This window comes from Anser brachyrhynchus (assembly GCF_964034855.1).
Source record: "Anser brachyrhynchus genome assembly, chromosome: 2".
NCBI lineage: Eukaryota > Metazoa > Chordata > Aves > Anseriformes > Anatidae > Anser > Anser brachyrhynchus.
Genome location: NC_137695.1, coordinates 144,987,692 through 145,006,816, shown reverse-complemented (window position 1 = coordinate 145,006,816; position 19,125 = coordinate 144,987,692). Strand labels below are relative to the sequence as shown.

General features: G+C 34.4%; 1 protein-coding gene across 6 annotated transcripts in view; it reads left to right on the top strand.

The window, feature by feature from the left end:
• The window catches only part of CSMD3 (CUB and Sushi multiple domains 3), a 703,323-nt gene that overhangs the window by 182,049 nt on the left and 502,149 nt on the right, over positions 1–19,125 (top strand). For 5 of the 6 annotated variants that reach the window (XM_080578052.1, XM_080578051.1, XM_080578050.1 and 2 more), the window contains exon 5: positions 16,279–16,486. The exons of the other annotated variant lie outside the window; for it this stretch is intronic. In XM_080578052.1, coding sequence (XP_080434178.1) covers positions 16,279–16,486 — 208 coding nt within the window. The remainder of the gene's footprint in view (positions 1–16,278; positions 16,487–19,125) is intronic. 6 annotated transcript variants of the gene reach the window in all.

Here is a 19,125-nt window from a genome sequence, read left to right as displayed (position 1 = left end):
TGTGCCACAGGCTGAGAACTGCACTTATGATTTTTCACAAGCTCTAACATTTTAAAAGTGGAACATTTTAATCTTTGTTTTTAATAATTTCTGCAGAAGCATATGAAATTCCTAAATCAGAGAATGGGTAGGAATAAATTAGAATATGGTTGCAAAATAATAATCATTTAGTTGAAATTATTGTAGACTGAGAAATATAACCACTTAAAAAACAAAGTAGTTTTAGAATATGAGGGGGAAAAAAGTTATTAATAGAGATGTAAGATTCAAGGATTTTTCAAAATTTAGACTGTAGAGTTAGAAAATTACTTATTCAGCCACAGCACTAGTCCTCTAAAAAGTTTTTTTTTAAAAAAAAAAAAGTTAAAAAAAGACTTTTTTTCTATGGTGGTTTCAAAATGTCACATCCTGTCTTTAGGAAGGGTAAGAAGGAGGACCTAGGGAACTACAAGCCAGGCAGCCTCACCTCGAGGTACCAAAAAACATAATAAAAATATTGAGCAACAGAACTTAGAAATCTTGGCGTGATGGGGCTTCTGCAATGGGAAAATGTTCTCTCGATTTTCAGTGCCTAATGATATGATTGTATTCACACTACAGTACTATACAGTACTACACTACAGTACTATTGTATACACACTACAGTATTTTCTGCAATGGAAGCAGTTATTTAACTCTATCCAGCTGCCTATTTTCATGAAAATTTTACCAGTGTTTTTCAAAATACGTCTTTACTGTAAAATCTAATTAAATAAAGTGGGAAGAAGCCAAGCTGAAACTTATATTTATATTTGTATAATCAATTCAGCATCAAGTTTCAGTAATGTAGTCCTTGGCTTCTCTTGGGTTATGTTATACAAGTAATCATATGTGCTCTGTTCTCCTAAGTATAATGTTTAATTTATATGACAATAATTTATGCTGTTGTTGAATTATTTAACTTTCAGATAGTCTGTGTTGGAATGTGTTTTTCTGTAAAGAATGTATTTTACTTTGATTCTAACTGTTACACTGACATCGTGATGGAAATAGCATGTTATGCATTTTATTACTGCATTATTACATTGTGTGCTTTGGGAATTGTCACTTAATGCAAATGTTCCAACAGCCAATGGCCAATGAATTGTATGATTTCTTTTCTCAGCCAGGCTGTTCCTTATTTTTTATTTTCTTTGCTGTTTCTGCACTGAAGATATCCAGATAAGGACATGGTATTCACATTGTGTCAGCACTGATATTAAAACACATTTTATTTTACATTTTATCTTTTAAAATTCTTTTGATAAAAAATTTAGCATGCTGACCTAGGTTATTTTCCTCATGTACCTCTAAATTAATCTACTGTGTAAAAATCTTTCTTTAATAAATCCTGTATAATGCCATTGGTCCAGATGGAATTGCAAAATCGGTCCATCAATACACACACCATCCCATAATCTTTTTAAGCATTATGATATGGCAAGTATTGGATGAGGAGTATTGAGATGGAATATATAAGTCCACATGTTGATATTAGGGAGTTAGAGGCTATTGTCAGAGGAATGTTTGGAAAACTGACTAATGAAACCAGTTTGAAACTTTTTAACTATTTTTTACTAAACCCGTAGATTAACAACATACTTTGTGCAAACAGTTCTTACATATTATTAATTAGTGTCATTACATATACAAAGTTGTTAGTCTTGAAGTGATACCCTTGCCAATCATTCTTGTGTAATAGCTGGGACATCAGTTTGTAGTCCCTTGTGCTTATCTTGCAATTGTTTTTCTTGGGTGCTTCCTATGTGCAATTTTAAGCATCTTTGCCCCTGTGGTGTTCAGATTGCTGACAGACTTCTGTAAAATGCTTATGTATTGTGTCTTTCTGTGGCATCATAACATTGCGAAATACTTAAGTACTATTGGTTACACTGTTAAACTAGTTACGTTGCTTTAGGGAACTTATATAGGAGTTCAAAATAAGCTAATATTAATTAAATCCTTATTACCTGATTAAAGCCATTTTAATGTATAGGTGTCATAGACCTCTGCTTTAGCTACAGGAGTGGGAGATTAATAAAAGAATCAAAAAAAAAAAAAAAGTGGGGGGGAATCCTAGCTCCAGCACTGACTTCCTATCTGGTGTGAAGTTACTGGCATTGAATTAAGATGTTCATACTCAGTCCCTCTTGATATTTATTTAATCCAGACACTTCAATAGCGTGATTCGATTGTATTTTTGTATTTCATTTTCAACATGCTACAAATAAATAGTGATGGATTATCACATAAGATAGCCAGATACTGTAAATTCTGATTTTAATTATGCTTATCAGGACAGCACTTTAGCAGCAACAATATGTACTCATACTTTTGAATGCAACAATAGGTGTTCAGCTTTTTGAATGCTCTGAAGAGGTTTTAAACTTAATGGAAAACAAGACAGTTCACAAGGATTTATAAAATGGGATAGTTTAATGTCTTGTATTTTGAAACATTTTATTTTTTCAATAGAGTACTTTATGCTTTCAATTCAAACTAAACTCAATGTAAGCTGGAAATACAAAACTTGTTACCCAATATAGTGCATTTAGCTGCATTTTCCTTATAGCTGTATGTGCAGTGCTGTTTCAGATTTGTGACCAAAACAGAGTTGATAACTTATCAAATTTTAGCTGAACAGTGCTTGCAGTGTCAAGGACTCCATCTCTGTTTCTCACTCTGTCCCCACCGCAAGTAGTCTATGAGTGGGCAAAAGACTGGGAGGAGACACAGCTGGGACAGGTGACCCCAAGAGACCAAACAGATACCCCTTCCATATAATGTCATGCAGAGCATTAAAACTGGGGAAGTTTTTCCAAAGTAGCTGTTGTTCAGGGAATGACTCAGCATACGTCTACTGGTAGTGAGCGTTTGCTTTTGCATTGCTTGTTTTTATTGTTTTAATTTTTTTTCCCTTCACTTCTTAACTTGTCTTTATCTCGACCCAGAAGTTTCCTTGCTACCTCCCTTCCAAGCCTTTCCCCCATCCCACTGGGAAGTGAGTGAGTGGGGGCTGACCTGACCTGACAGCAGGGATTAACCCACCACACCTGCGGTAGGTCAGTGAAAGCTTGGAATTTGACATTTTTATGGAAGCAATCTCTCAAGCTCGTTTTTATTTGATAGGTGCAAAACAAAGCCTGAGATATGTCTACCCATCAATGCTTAAGGGAACAAGTATTACCAGCATTTGTAACACATACCCTATTCAAGGATGAGTAGGGGAATAAAGGATGAATACTGTAATCAAGAGAGGCGTTTTCAGAATTCCCTTCCATATTCTCACAGGAATGGCATTTAGTATAAGGTCTGACATCAGGGATTTCAGAGTTTTAATTCCAAAACCTCTCTAGACAGTTACTTGCTCTTCAGCTCACCTCTATTTCAGTCTGAGAAGTACACATATCAAATGTAGTCATACAGTTACATATAGAGTGCTGTGAACCATAATATCAATAAAAGTACTGAGGCATCCTTAATGGAAAACAGCATTGTATGTTATTTTTATAGCTCAGTTCTGCTATCATAGCTTTTTGTCACAAGAGCATTATTCCATGTTTTGCCATGTGTTTGAGTCCTGGTAATAGACATTTTTGTAACTTTTAGTAACTGACAAGAAGCAAGTGAAAAGACAAATTCCTGGACCACGATTCAAGTACTTCTTAAATTTGAAGTTAAACAGCAAAATGGACACCAAGCTGGGATTTTAGATTGACTATTATTCATGCACTGTAATTTTCCAGCAAAAATTCTGTAAAGATTTTTGGCACAGATCTTTTATGCTGTGGATTCATATAATGAATCAAAAACTCAGAACCATAGAATGGATCTGAATATGGCATTGCTACCTGTTGAGTAAATGATACATGAAATAAAAATGATATATATCAGAGGCCCTAATAATGGCTCTAAAGGAATGGCTCTTTAAGATAACCTTAAATGGCTTACATATGAGAACATACATATAACATTTTTTATTACAATCAGCAAAATGCACAGATTTTAATAGAAAGAGATGGTATGACATTTGTAGGCAGGGGTGGAAGTAGGGGGGTGAGTGGGCAGGCATGTATGTTTGCGAGGAATACCAAACAGTGCAACTTGGAAAGATTTTATTTATTTATTTTATTTTATTTATTTATTTATTTAAGCAGAAGGGAGGAATATGATATGTCAGGGTAAAGCTCTTATCTTGTGCACACTGACAGACATTGTGATTACTGCTCCAGTGCAGATGTCTGTACAGCCTAGGGAAGGTAATGCTTACTCCAATCACTCTCAGTGTTGGTAGACCAGCTTGACTTCAACACATAGTAGTTCCACTGAGGGCACTTTGCTTTTCTATGATTTTGTATGCCTCTGTTCAAATGTTCCTATCAGATCTCTGCATTGAAGGTTCTTTGTAGCCAATCAGATCAGTCCACAATGACAGTATATATTTTTCCACAAGTTTCTGATATTGTTCTTCTGACAGCTGTTGATCTGTGGCCAGTGCCAAGGCTTGTTACACTCAATTCTTGTTCACGTTATCCTGTTTGCCATGGTTTGATACAGTCTGTTTGCACTGTACTAAGCTCTTGATCAAGTTTAGGGCATGATACTTCCATGTCACAGAATCACAGAAGCAGACTTACTGAAGGCATCTCCAGGTAAAAACTTGTCCAACCCCCTGCTCAAAGCAGAACTACCTACAGCAGGGTGCTCAGGAACATTTCCAATAGGATTTTGAGTATCTGAAAGGACAGAGATGCCACAGTGTCCCTGTACAACCTGTTCATGTGTTCAAACATACAGTCAAAGAATACCGAAAATAATCAAACAAACAAAAACTCTTTAAACTGAATTTCTTGTATTTCAACTTGTGCCCAATTTCCTCTTGTCCTTTCACTTAATATCACTGAGAAGAGCCCTAGCTCCATCTTTACTCACTCCACCATCAAATATTTATCCAAACACATTGATAAGATCTCTTTGAACCATCTCTTCTCTGGAATGAACAGCCCTGTCTCTCAATTCTCTTGGTATGTCCCTTAATCATCTTTGCGGCCTTTCATTGGAGTCTTTCCAGTATGTTCATATGTCTCTTTTACCAGGGAACCCAAAAATGGATGCAGTACTCTAGATGCAAGGTAACTGGCCTCCAGCTGAACATTATAGCACTTCATACACTTCACCACCCTTTGAGCCCAGGAGTTCAGCCGGTTTTAAATACACCTTGCTGTCACTTTATCTAGTTCGTATTTTACCAGTTTGTTTATGGAGGTGTTATGAAAGACATTGTTGAAAGCCTTGGTGAAGAGAAGATAATATCCATGGCTCTACCCACATCCACCAAGCCAGTAATATAATTGTAAATGGCTAATTGTCTCAGCATTTCTCCTTAAAAAATCAAGGCAGACTACTTCCAGTCACATTTTTTTGTGCTTCATGCATATCAAAATGGTTTCCAAAAGGGTTGGTTCTATTGCCTTTCCAGTGATCAAGGTGAGGCTGACAAGCTTGTAGTACTTCATATCCTCCTTCTTTCCTTTCTTGAAGATGGGAAATGCATTTGCTTTTTTCCAGTCCTCAGGAACTTCCTCCAGTCACCCCCACATTTCAGGTATAATCGACAGTGCCTCACGGTGACATTTACCGACTTGTGGGTGCATTCCATCAGATCCTGAGAAATTATGTATGTCCAGTTTATTTACATGTTCCCTAGTCTGATCCTCCACCACCAAGGTTAATTCTTGCTTGCTTTGGGTTTTCTCTCTGGTCTGGAATTCCTGAAGGCAAGTCTCACCAAGGGAAAAAAAAAAAAAAAGTACTTTGGCCTTTTCCATGTCCTTTTTTCACAAGGGCCCCTGCACCATTAACAGAATGCCTGCATTTTCCCTTGTCTCCTTTTGCTGCTGATAAATCTGTAGAAGGTATAACACATCTGTGTTTGGAATTTGTTATCAATGCACTGTAGAAAATTTGTGGATTGCTTGTGATTTGCTGTGTTGTCCCTCCAGGAGATCTCAGGGCAGTTCAAGACCCCAAGCAGACCACGGCCTGCAAATATGAGCTACTTCCAGTTGTGTGAAGAAGGCAGACAATTGCCTTCTGCACTTCTGCATCTACTTCTACCTTCTTATCTGGCAATCTGTAGTACTCACCTACCACCTCATCACCCACATTAGTCTAGCCTCTAATCCTGATCCATAAGCTTTCAGCTGTCTCATTGTCTGTTTCCTAGGCAGCCCTCCATGTACTACTGCTGTTCCTTCATATCAAGTTCAGGTCTGTCCTGGTCTGTCCTTCACAAGAATATACCCAGTATTCTATTTCAGTTCTCCAGTTGTGTGAGCTACTCACAACATCTCTGTGACCCCCTTGAGATCATATAGCTCTGTAAGGGCATGCAGACCTGTACTTAGTCCTGTTTGTTTGCCATGCTGCATGCATCACTGTACAGGCATTATAGTAATAAAACAGTAATCTACAACAACTTTAACAGTATGTTTAACGAAGTTTCTCTGCATTCATTAGGTAATTTGGACTATTTTCTCATTAAATCATTAATAAGACAAAAAATAAAGGAAAAAAAAAGTGTCTGCATATATATATAATATTCCTTTTTGTCCATAGGAATACTTTGAGTGTAACAGGAAACCATCTGGAGGCAGGATGCAACATAAGTAGCAGAGGCATTTAGACAACAGGAAGGAGATGTAATTAACTTCTACTTCAAGAACTTCTTCATACATCCCTCAAGCAAATTATTGAAACTCTTATTTCTAAATACTTCTGTGGTGTAAAAATCTTTCTCTTCATGTTCTGATTTTAGTTTTCCAAATTTGAATGTGTCTGTGAACTTTTCAGATGCAAGCAGACTTAAGTTTGATAAATTTTGGCAAACAAGATAAAAGAGCTGTCAGATCAGTCATCATAAATTGGCTGAGAAAATATCTTCTGAAGAGGTTAAGTCCTGCTTCTTTCTTTTGGTGAAGCACTAGTCACAGATCACATTCAGGAGTGCTGAATTTTAAGCTCTCTACATAATTAAGCAAGTACAGAAATCTTGACTGAAATCTTGAAAACATTTTGTCATGCTTAGCCATTTTAAGCTGCAATAAAAGGCAGGTTTTTTTAGATACCTAAAAAACTTTAGAAGTAAAGAGAACACAAATGTGCAACAAAAATCATGTTTCCTGCTTTGTATGGGGCTCACCAAGGATACACCCTGTTGTTTAGGTGTTTGCAGACCTTAGGATATGTAATTGTCTATTTTAGAAACATATTTTGATCAATACTTGCATTTTTCTTCAGTTTATAAAGTACATTATTTCAAGTTGCATGCTCCTTATAATTTGGTTGTCACGAGGTTAGAAGGGTCAAAGGACTAGACAATGAAAAGTATTATAGATTCTTTTCCCACTAAGCTACTATATTGAATACTAAGTTACTAATGCAGGAAATTAATAAGGGTTGATTGTATGGTGCTGTATGTAAAAAGAGATTCAAGTGGTCTCATTCCACAATGTTTATAGCAAAGATAAAAATTATTTAATATGTTTACATTGCAATACTTTCTCCATTGGATGGTGTGAAATTTAAAGTCAATGCACTTGTTCTGAGAAAACAAACAAAAATTTTAAATGTCAGGTCCAGAGAACTGAAATAAAACAAAGGGAAGTATTTTTTTTTCCTTCCTGCACTAAACAGTGCAGTATATATGCAGTATTATAAATAATAATAACAGTAATAATAATAATAATTCAGACAACACACATTTTTTCTTTGCTTATTTTTTCAATTTTGTTGTTGTTGTTGTTAAGCTATGATTGTTGATCTGTAAGCTGTTGTTGTTGATCTATAAGCTATCATAAAAATGGTATGACAACTTATTTTGGGACCCTGGATGTTACCAAATCCAACACACCTCTCAAAGCTAAAGACAGAAATGTCTGACTGGGGCTTTGTGCAGTTCAGTTTTGAAAATCTCTAAGGATGAAAGTTCCACGTCTCTAAGGGTAACCCAGTACTGTGGTTAAACTCTGTAATAGTGACATTTTTTTCCTCATATCTAAATGGAATATCCCGTTGCAATTTGTCTCTTGTCCTTTTCCTGCGCACCATGGAAATATCTAACCCTATCTTTTCCATAGCCTTCATCTATGTAGTCCAAGATCGGATGTTCCACCCAACCAACGCAAAATTTTTGAAACTTTAAATATATATTTTCTTTACTATACATATAAACGTATTTTCTGTTTGATTCAGCTCCTCAAATAGAGATCTTTAGAAGTTTATATTATTGTAAGTATAATAAACATCATTTACAGTAGTATCTTAAAGGTATAAACACTTTGGAAACTTGAAATATTGTTTACGGGTAAAGAAGAAGCACACCTTGGATCTAACTAAAGCCAAGAATTTTCTGTTAGCTTGATAGAAATCCTAATAGTCTAAACATTATTAGTCTGGATCTTGGTGTTTCAGAAAAAGAAAGAATAGTAATGTGTTTGGAATTGTTATTCAATTGCTTGAGCATGCTATGTCAGTTTCTACAAAGAAATAAGTCTGCAAATAAATCTTCCAACTCACAAATTTCAGTGTCATGGAATTAAGTAAGAATTTGGTCCCACAATAAGGATTTGATCCCACATTAAGGATTTGATTGTAGATTAGAATAAAAAAAAAAAAGATACTGTACCTACTACTCAGGTCTTGACACATCCAAATTTTGGATGTGAATAAGACATTATTCTTAAATGTCTTACGACTGGCAAGTTACCATATACAAAAAGAAGATACATTCTACCATCTTTTCAGAGTCTTGGACTCAGTTCACCAAAATGTATGCACGTATGAACATAGTTGTACTAGGTTTCTCCGGTAAGCCACTACGGAAAAGGAGATACTTTCTGTGAACAGATCCTCATATTAACTTTAAGGAGAGACTTCAGATTTTATTATTTTCTCTAAATCCAAAGGAAGTAGAAAGTGATTGTTGCCAGTTTACGTGTCTCTTAAGGAAAGGCATGATCTGGACCCAAGATAACAACATTTTCTAAAGGTGTGTGTCTTTCTTTGTCTAAGTATATATATATTTCTTTTCTTTTGCATATCTCTCAGGTATGTGCTATTGATGCTTTAAGATTTGCTCCCTTTTTGAGAGAAGTTGTATAAGAACAGCTCTTGAGATTTAAGAGTTGTTTGTCAGGTGACAACTTATTCAAGGTTAAAATGCGTCCATCATACTGTTTTGTCAAATAATTCTATTATGTATCCAGAGATTTTTGAGAAATGAGATTATTTTCTAAGAGGTACCTGTCAACTTAATTTTAAATTAACCTTCTCTCTTCTCTCTTAAATTAACCTCTCAACCTTCCCTTCATCTTGCTCTGATTTCAGCAATGTTTTGCATTTTCTTAGATTGCAACAAACATCTCAGAACACAGGAAAGTTTCTATTTTCCATGCTGTGGTGTGGATGTGTGCTGCTCATTCCTAGATCACTATCTTCATCAGCTTTCATGAAGGCTCCTTTCTAGGTGGGTCTTTCACATCCTGCCCACTGCACTCCTCATCCAAGAGGGTACTTACCACTGCCAGTGGGTGCCAAGGGGAGAGCCATCTCTTCCTCCCCTCAGCTGATGTTAATGGCACTAGGTGCTGAAACCAGAATGAGTCCAACAGCCTTCCTTCCCACCTCATTTTATCAGAACAGAAACAAATATGTTTTGCACAGTACATTGCCATCAGATAAGTAAAACAAGTACTGCTTTACATTTTTAGGTAATGGTCACATTCCTATTTTACACATTAGCATAATCATCTTTGTCACTGTGATCATTCTGCCATGTTACTAGAAAATGTATGCTTGTCCAATTGGAAACTCTTCAGCACAGTGTTACTCAGATGAAGAACACTCACAACAGGATGTACTACTGTAGGCAAACAGCCCTGATTCTGATAATCTCACTGAAATGCAATCTATTAACCATTAAAATAATTCTTTAATTATTTATTCAGGTGTTGCAAAACAAAAGGATACAAAACCTTAATCCCTTATGGAGAACACCTTTCCTCCCCCTTTGCCTGCTTCAACATCACTACAGACTCCTCCTGTCCCTTTCCAGTCTCCACTCTTGCCTTGCTACTGCCCCATCTCACACTCAGAACCTCTGGTGAGGAGGATGGGGGTGTGCATGAGGTGTTAGCGTCTGCTGGTTTCCTTTTTTCCCCGATCCTTGTTTCCCACTCTTCTCCTTTGCTCCAGCATGGGTTCTTCCAGGGGCCGCCCAAAGGGATGTAGCTTATTATCTGTCCTTTTCATTGTGTCAACTGTTCCCCCTTATGGCTCTCCAGTGCTGTCACTCATCTAAAGCAGCTGCCGCCCTTGCCCAGCTGTGTCTGAGCAGACAATTGTGCTGGTGTTGGTAGTGTTTTCTCAATAGCATCACTTATTTTTGTGGTTTTGTCTCAGAAGAGGCAAGTTAGGAGGCAATTTATTCCATTTAACTTCTGCAAGAGCACAGTTTAAGCTCCTGAGCTTCCTCACCTTTTTAGCTACAGAAGCTATTATTTGATTTTTTTTTATTTTATTTTTTTTCTGGCTGTCAAATCTGTATAAATTTTTACAGTTATATTGAACATAGAAGTGCAAAATGAAGGATTTGAGGATGTGAATCATGTCATTTTATAATCATTCCTGGGTTTATTTGGGATCTAAAATCCCTGTGAGTTTTACAAGTCACAGCACTAAGCCAAAGCAAACGAATCTTCCATGTCCTTAAGAGATGTTTTATGTCCCTTTCTTCAAAAGAAGGATCAATTTTATGTAAGTCATTAATGACAAATCTTCATCAAACCTATCCTTAAAGATTTTCAGTTGAAGGATGTTTAGTAATTATTTCATTTACATTTCTGAACACCCTAAGACTATTCTGAACATAATTTACAGGGAAAGATAGTGTGTGCAAAGTAGTATTCTTTAACAGAGAGAAATCTGCTAGAAAATGACATTGCCTATGGAGCTCCTTACAAATATTTTTGTGTCGATCTATGTAATTTATTACTGAATTTATTTGCAAATTTCATAGATAACTATATAGCAGACTTTAAAACTGACTGTTTTTCATGTAGCAGGTTACATAAGTTCTGTATCCTCAGGTTTCTCTTTCTTCATTCTGATAATTTTCCTTTAAAAGATCAGAAATATTTTATGCTAATAACACTGTGAATAGTAGCTGTGGTGAGTTTTAATATTACAGTAGAATTTGACATATTAATCTTAGTCTTAATCTTACAAAAATAATAATAATAACATATTTGAAAACAGAATTACAGAATGGTTAAGGTTGGAAAGGACTTCTAGAGACCATCTCACATCTAGAGAGGGTCTAGAGACCCCCTGCGTAAGCAGGAACACCTAGAACAAGCTGCCCATGACTGCGTCCATGTGGCTTTTGTAGGTCTCCAAGGAGGGAGACCACAATGTCTCTGGGCAATCTATTTCAGTCCTCCCTCCATCATGTGCTTTGGAGAAGTGCTTCCAGAACCTCTTGTGTTCTAGTTTGTTCCCATTACCTCTTGTCCTGGCACTGGGCTCCACTGAAAAGAGCCTGGCTCCATTGTCTTTGCAGCCTCCTTTAAGGTACTTATACATATCGATAAGATACATAGTTAGTGTTACCTGTCCGCCCATACTAATTATTTGCAAAATCTTTGGAGTTTCTCAAAGAATTGATTGCTTTTAATGTAAAGATATTTTGTGATCTTCAGACAAGGTAGTTATTAATGTGTATATCTAAAAGAACTAATTAATATGACTGTTACATGATTAAAAGGGGATAGTAGAATGCTGATTACTTTAGGCTGCTCATCCAATTTGCCTGACATAAGACTTTCTAAAATTTAGACGAGCAGACCACACTACATCTGGAGTTGTACCTGAACTACACTAAGTGAGTAGTGAATTCCATAGAGTGTGTGTGGCTAAGATCACAGTACAGAATAATTGCTACAGGTCATCTCAGCTTTTCTTGATGAATTCCTTCTGAAGTGTCTCTGCTCATAATTTTTATTAGCTGCTATAAAATCATTGTTTTAACTAGGCAAGCTGCTACACTGTTTCTTACAGTATTTTTAAGACTAGATAACAGATGTCAATTACTCCGTGAAGTTGAGTTATACACTTAAGTTCAACTGCTCAATGCGCTATAAATATCTACATAGATCAGATGACAGGATGCATTGTGTGCCAAATTAAAATTTGATTAAAAATGCAATCTCATTGAACTCTCACTGCAATCAGTGAATTTGCATGGTCTATAAATCACGCATAGTGTTGCTTGTCTTTGATCATCTGTCTTCTTGAAAATTACAGTTCAATGTTCATGTAATTTTATTGTGAATAGCACCAAAACCTACATGAATAAGCAGAAAATAAAGTTTAAATAAGAGAGGACTAACTAGAGGAATATATTTTCAAAATTCAATATGAAAAAAGGAACAATGAACAGCAAACAAGGAAGATGGTCATTTGTTTAGAAAACAAAATTTTATGAAATTAATTTTTACCAGAAATTACACAAATCTTTCTTCTTTTTCATGGCATTTAATAAGAAAATAAAAAATAGCATGTACTTTTGTATAAAATTAGAAACCTGTGTATGCCCAGAAAAAGCTGAAGAAAACCCTTCTAAACCTTTATACTCTCATAATCATCACTCACATCATAATAGCAGAGATACTCCCTCTCCTTATGAACCTTCATGCATATTCAAATACAGATCTTCATTTGAATTCTTAATACCTCAAAAAGCTTTTCTAAGCCAAGTCCCCACTTGCGTATCACTTTGAAAAATCTTCCCCTTCCAGCATATGGTTAAGATCAGAGAAGTATGTTTGCAAAAAGGACATCTTGGCAGTGTGCATACTTTTTGCATTTATGCCTTTGTATCACATTTGCAAGTTTGACAGTTAGATAATTTTTCTGAATATGTGATAAAATAAATTTAATTTGCTTTTTGAAGATAGAGAGTAGGTATTTTAAAAGAGTACTTTTTCTTTAAATGCCATCTATATTTGCTGTGTATTTGGAACTGCATAATTTCAGATTGTACCAAGTCTTACCCAGGTATTGTCTTTTCATCACTCTTTTAAATCACTCCTATTCTCCTCCATGTTTAATAACTGGAAATTAAAAGAACTAATATGCGGTTCTTTTAAGGCATTTAGGTGCTTAACTGCTGTTTAGATATTACATTTTGATTGCAGTGATTGTAATGGTAGATACTTAAGTATCTTTGAGAATTTGCACCTCAGTGGTTTGACAGAGGTAGTTCAGAAAGTTGTGGCAAGGTCGAGAAATAGAGAAATATGGATTCTGAGTACAGAAATTACTGCAAAGATTATCTTTCCCCTCTTTCTCCCTTGTTCATATATTGTTATTAAACTTGTCACCTACTGATACAGGTTAGTCTTCATAAATATTTTCTCTCTTACTAGTTATTCTTTTATTTGTTATGTCAGAGCTGACATCTAAACAATTATGCTGTTAGAATATGATAGAAATATAGAATATCGAGTATAGAGATACAGCTGCTAAAAGAAGACTCTACAGAAACAGTTATTAAATTTATTTTATTTGTAAGTGTTTTATGCACTCTGAAGTCAACTCCTGTTGACTTCAGTGTTTCTCAGCCTTCCTGAAGGCCTATTACCTTTTCCAGTGACTTCACAGTCTAAGGTACCAAATATTTTCATGGGGATTGATGTTATTTAACCCTTTCCCAGACATGATGCCTTTGAGGATCTGACTACAAACTAGAGCCAAAACAAAACAAAAACAAACAAACAAACAAAAAACAACCAGCTAGCCAACTAACCAACCAATCAACCAAAAATATATATAAATTGCACTGTAGGTGAAGTGATAAAGGAACACAGAAAAATAATTCTGTTGGTTATTGGGCTAATACTTGCATTACAAAGGCCAAGAAGATATATAGTATGCTTTTAGTTACATTAAGAACATTTAAATATTAGTATCACTTTAGTCACTTTGCTACACAAATCAGACCAAAATATGTGATGTTTTCTCAAGGCCATTTTGTTGATGGTGACAAAATTACATTTTGGCAAAAATCTCTAAGCAGAGATTTCTGAGCTCAGAAATAGCAGACTTGTTCATTGACACAGCCTCTATTTTTAAACACACTAACTCTATTTATTCTCTTAACTATTAGTATAGCATAGCAACATTTCTAATGAACAGCTTTTATATTACTGGGAGCTAGGCTAGGTTTCTCCATACCTCATTTGTGAAAAGCAAAAATAATGAGTTCTGTAGTACAGCATTTTTCAAAAGCACTTATCTTTTTGAGTCTGAGGGAAAGCTATTCTAAAGTCTCTAGTGTTGCATGATACTCCTAATCTTCTGCTTTGAACCTGTTATATGTATTGAAAAATTATTCCACATATTACTATTTGTCTTCCCAGATTACATAAGCTTAATTCATTTAGCTATGAAAATTTATCTTTAAGAACTTTTTCAAACCAGCAGATGATAAAACATTTAAATCAATATTTAATGTATCTATAAAGGTCCTTCAAAGTCATTTAGCAAGTATTTTCCACATTGTTTTAATGGAAATTTTCCTTTTGAGAACTAATAATTAAAAATTATTCTCCTGATGCTCCTCAGTGCATAAAACCCAAACTTCATTATTACCTTTCATATATTGTTTTATTCCTTTCACAGTAAAGGACCTGATCATGTAATGTGATGAGGTTCCTCAGTTTTGTTTACTTATTTCATGCCTAATGCACTGGTTAATTCATAAGATTAAACCCAAGAAGTGTTTTTACTTTAGGTGGTCTATGCGTTTACATAATAATCTAGCAGAACTTTTAAGGGACAAAGCCTGTTGTTTTAAACTCCTAAAAATTAATATAATTAAGAGGTCTGTTACATTTATTTAGAATTTTCTTCCTCTTAGGATCGAGCCACTGTATCAGTTAGAATTCTTTATAGCTTTTGTTCTGTGATGCTATACTCTTTGAAAAAAAAAAAAATCCTTATCTTTTTTCAGCAATATTGGCTGTTTATTTCAGGTTTTAGGGAACATTTTATTCATGTTAATATTCTAATTAAGCAGAAGCAAGAATTGCTTTTCAGATATGCTTCAGACATTTGGCTAATAAAGTGTATAAGTGAGATAAAAAATGGGATATGGTATTTCCATCTCGTAAAAAGGTTTTTCCATATAACTTATCTAAAAGCACCACATTCGTGATCAATTTTATTAACTCACATAAATGTTTTTGACATGATATCCTCAAAAACAATTTTTGAATTATTAGGCATATTATACCTGTAAACTAGAAGATACACAACAATTCAGTCATTTTCTCTTACCTTAGTAAAGAATGAAATCTGTGAGTCACTGTGTGAGAATTGTTTTTTCGTGGAATTAGTTCTGTTGATGTCAGATATTTATTGTCAGATATTCTGTTGATGAACTGATATTGTAAATCTCCAATATTTACCTAGTTTTTTCAACGTAAGATTGTACATTAGAAAATGGAAACTTATTTTGAAAAGAAAAAATAAAAAAGTATTTCAATGGTTGCATTTAAAAGAAATGATCGATTAAAAAAAATGAAATTACTCTGATGTAAACATTTTTATCGTGAAATTGTGAAATTGTCTTGCATCTGACATTTGGGAAATCTTCCAGGACTGGCTTTGTTTTGAAAACTGATCAGCTGTTTGAGAGTTGGAAAAGATTATTGAAGAAAAATACTTAATCATCTCTAAAGGGTCACAAAAATACAATTATGATCATACAAGTAGCGTAAATTGGATAGAATTCTCATGCTTCTTTCAGTATGATGTGGCTGCTGCACGTCATGTGTCAGACTGTGTGTAATAGGGGTTAAACTCAATTTGTTTTGTGACAACATTTTTGGTTAAAGCAAAAGAACTCATTAAATTTTTGCATGATATTGTAAAATGAGTGGAACAATGCTAATAAAATAATAAGGTTATAAAAATATGTGCTGACTAAAATAATTTTGAAGTAATTAAAATCTGAAGGAATTACTTGTTAACACTAACTTTGAAGTTTCAAGTATAACTTGTATTTCAAGTATAACTTGTTAAAAAAATGAAATAATTGGTCATCTAAAAGATAGCAACATTCTTTTCTCAACAAGAAGGGTGATTTTAATGACATTTAAGCATTTAAGTTTTTGTTTGTTTGTTCATTTTTCACAGCTGAGGACGCTTGTGGAGGAACTATGAGAGGATCCAGTGGTATCATCTCGAGCCCCAACTTTCCTAATGAGTATCATAATAATGCAGATTGCACGTGGACAATTGTGGCAGAGCCTGGGGATACTATCTCACTCATATTTACAGATTTCCAAATGGAAGAAAAATATGATTATTTGGAAGTAGAAGGTTCTGAACCACCTACAATATGGTAAGCTACACACTACGGTTTTAATTTGGTAAAAAACAAGAGAAGGAAAATGTGGAAGTATAACTTTTGTGACTTTTGCCTTTCTCAATACATCAGGCTTTCTTAAAGCTAAAAAAGGGGGAGAGGGGAGACAGTTGTTACTGTTGCACATACTGATATATATGATGTATATTGATATGCAAATTGCATATGTACAATAATTTCAAAATATATTCCAAGAGTGGAATGTCAATATAAAAGGCACTGTAGACTTGTTCACCTCATTGTTTGCTGGTCTATCCATTCTAACCATTACTGTATTAAAAACGTATATTTTAAGACAGATTGGAAAGGGCTGTTGTGATGGTAAGGATTGGTGGAACCGTCAGGGAATTACAGGATGTCAGAAGGTGAATGGTGTCTTTTCAGCACAGAGCTGGGGAAAGTCACTAGGTTTACACCTGTTGGTCACAGTTCTCTCTGGAGGAGTTTCTGCATGGAGAACTATATACGTAGTCTCATTTTAAAATACGGTGGGGATATTGTCAGTATTGCACTCATGAAAATGAGTCTACAGATGTCTACATTTTCATCCTGATCTGAGATACAACACCCCGGGTAGCCAGACCACCTTTTGTTTTTATTTTAGTTGTATATATGCTATCTTCTATTTGTAGCTAATTTCTATTTGTCTGTTGACTTTGAAGTAGTAAGAATATTTTTGCTAGGCTGGCTTCTGCAATTCCTGATCTCAGTGTAACTGCATTGCATAATACAAGGAGAAGAAATAGCAGTATACAAACTCTTTCAAGATCAGACTCACTTCGTTGGGAAAAAAAATAATAAATAAATAATGCAGTAACTGATGCATTCTGTGGTTTTCTGGCCTAGTAGTTTTACGGCACCAACATCATGCTTCTCTGAAGAGATGTGAATATCAAAAATCCTTGTGTGTTGTATTGGTTTAAATATATCAACAGTTCACAAAGAAGAGGAGGTAAACAAAACCATAAATAACATTGATGCTCTCCAGGGAAATCTTAAGTTCCTAACTGGTTTACAAAGCATTATGAGAGATATACAAAATAGGTAGATGCATTTGATAACAAGCAATTGGCTAGCCCTATTAAAGTCAGTAGAGCCTTGTTTTCTCATTTTTTAATTAAAACAAAAAATCAACCAAAACATAAACTCAATAAACTACATTATTTCAATTTTTTTTTTTTTAAGAAAATATGGCAAATTAGGTCTACACTGTTTTGAACACAAATCTCAATATCTACAAGTGATGTGTATAAAATATATTCTTTATTATTTCAGTGCATAGTAGAATTCTATACACTGAATTTCAGCTTTACTGAATAGCCTTTCATAATTTGAGTTAATTCATACTGCCACCTACATAGTTAATTACCTGTATTAGAATATTACTGAATTGCCATTGTTTTCTCAGTCTGTTAAACTGAAATCTTTTGAACTAACTGTCAGCTAAAAAAAAATTAAAACAAATTGTAATAATAATTAGTAACACCAATGACATATCGACAATATGAACCATCTGAATAGCTAAATGTGCATTTGATTATATTTGAATGCATTTTATGTATTCAGTCATGAGCTTCAAACAATGACTTTTTTTTTTTTTGGAAAAGGCTTCGGCTATACTGAAATGATATAAGATTACTTTATAAATGGAAATTCTCATATTATCTATTTACAAAACAAAAAATTACAATGCTAGTTTAATAATTTCTCATGTAGAGAAGCAGATTGAGAGTACATTCTTTTTTTCTTTAGCTTGTCATTTATATTCCTCAAATTAGATTGACGTATCCAGCTATGTAAAATTATCCCCCCCATATGCTGGGAAAAATAGATTTGGAAACCTTAATTAACAACAATTTGTTAATTAGATTTACAGTGGTTATATTTTATATCCCCTTAGAATATAGCTTTTTTTTTTAGAATATAGCTTTTAGAATATAGGTTTAGTTCATGACATCTTAATTTATAAACTGTACAAAGGAGTATAGCTCTAAAACTAAAACCAGACTCTTGATTTTTTTTTTTTATTCTGTAAAGCAAATAGCGCATGATTGGTAAAATTACTAAAAACATATTGGTTGATCTGGATAGTAGTATTATAGAATCATTTCTTAAACATTTTGTTGCTTTACATGACTATTATACCTACTGCTTTAAAACAACAACAACAAAACTATTCTCCTTCTGCACATCTAATTGTATAACAGAATAATTTCTCTTTATAGGAAAAACAGTGAACAAGAATATATTTAAAATTGATAGTCCAGGGTTATCCACACGAAATGGCTAGGAATTCTTCATGAAGTGCTAACGTTCCATAATCTTCCAATCAGTCATTATGCTATTTCAGTTATTCCAAGTACTTTATCTAAGAAAATCTTGACAGGACATTTTCATTAAATACTGGGAAAAACTGCATAGATACCTTTCAGTCTTTTTCTGTCTGGTGTCAAGGCCTGACTCTGACATTTCATAATTTGAAGGAAGATGATTGAGTTATTTATTTTTTTAATCATTTTGGAAGTGAAACTGACAGAAAATTAATAGTTTAAGGAAACTATTTTCTTAACTTTTTTTTTTTTTTTTCTCAACAGAACAAAAAACTGAAATGAGAT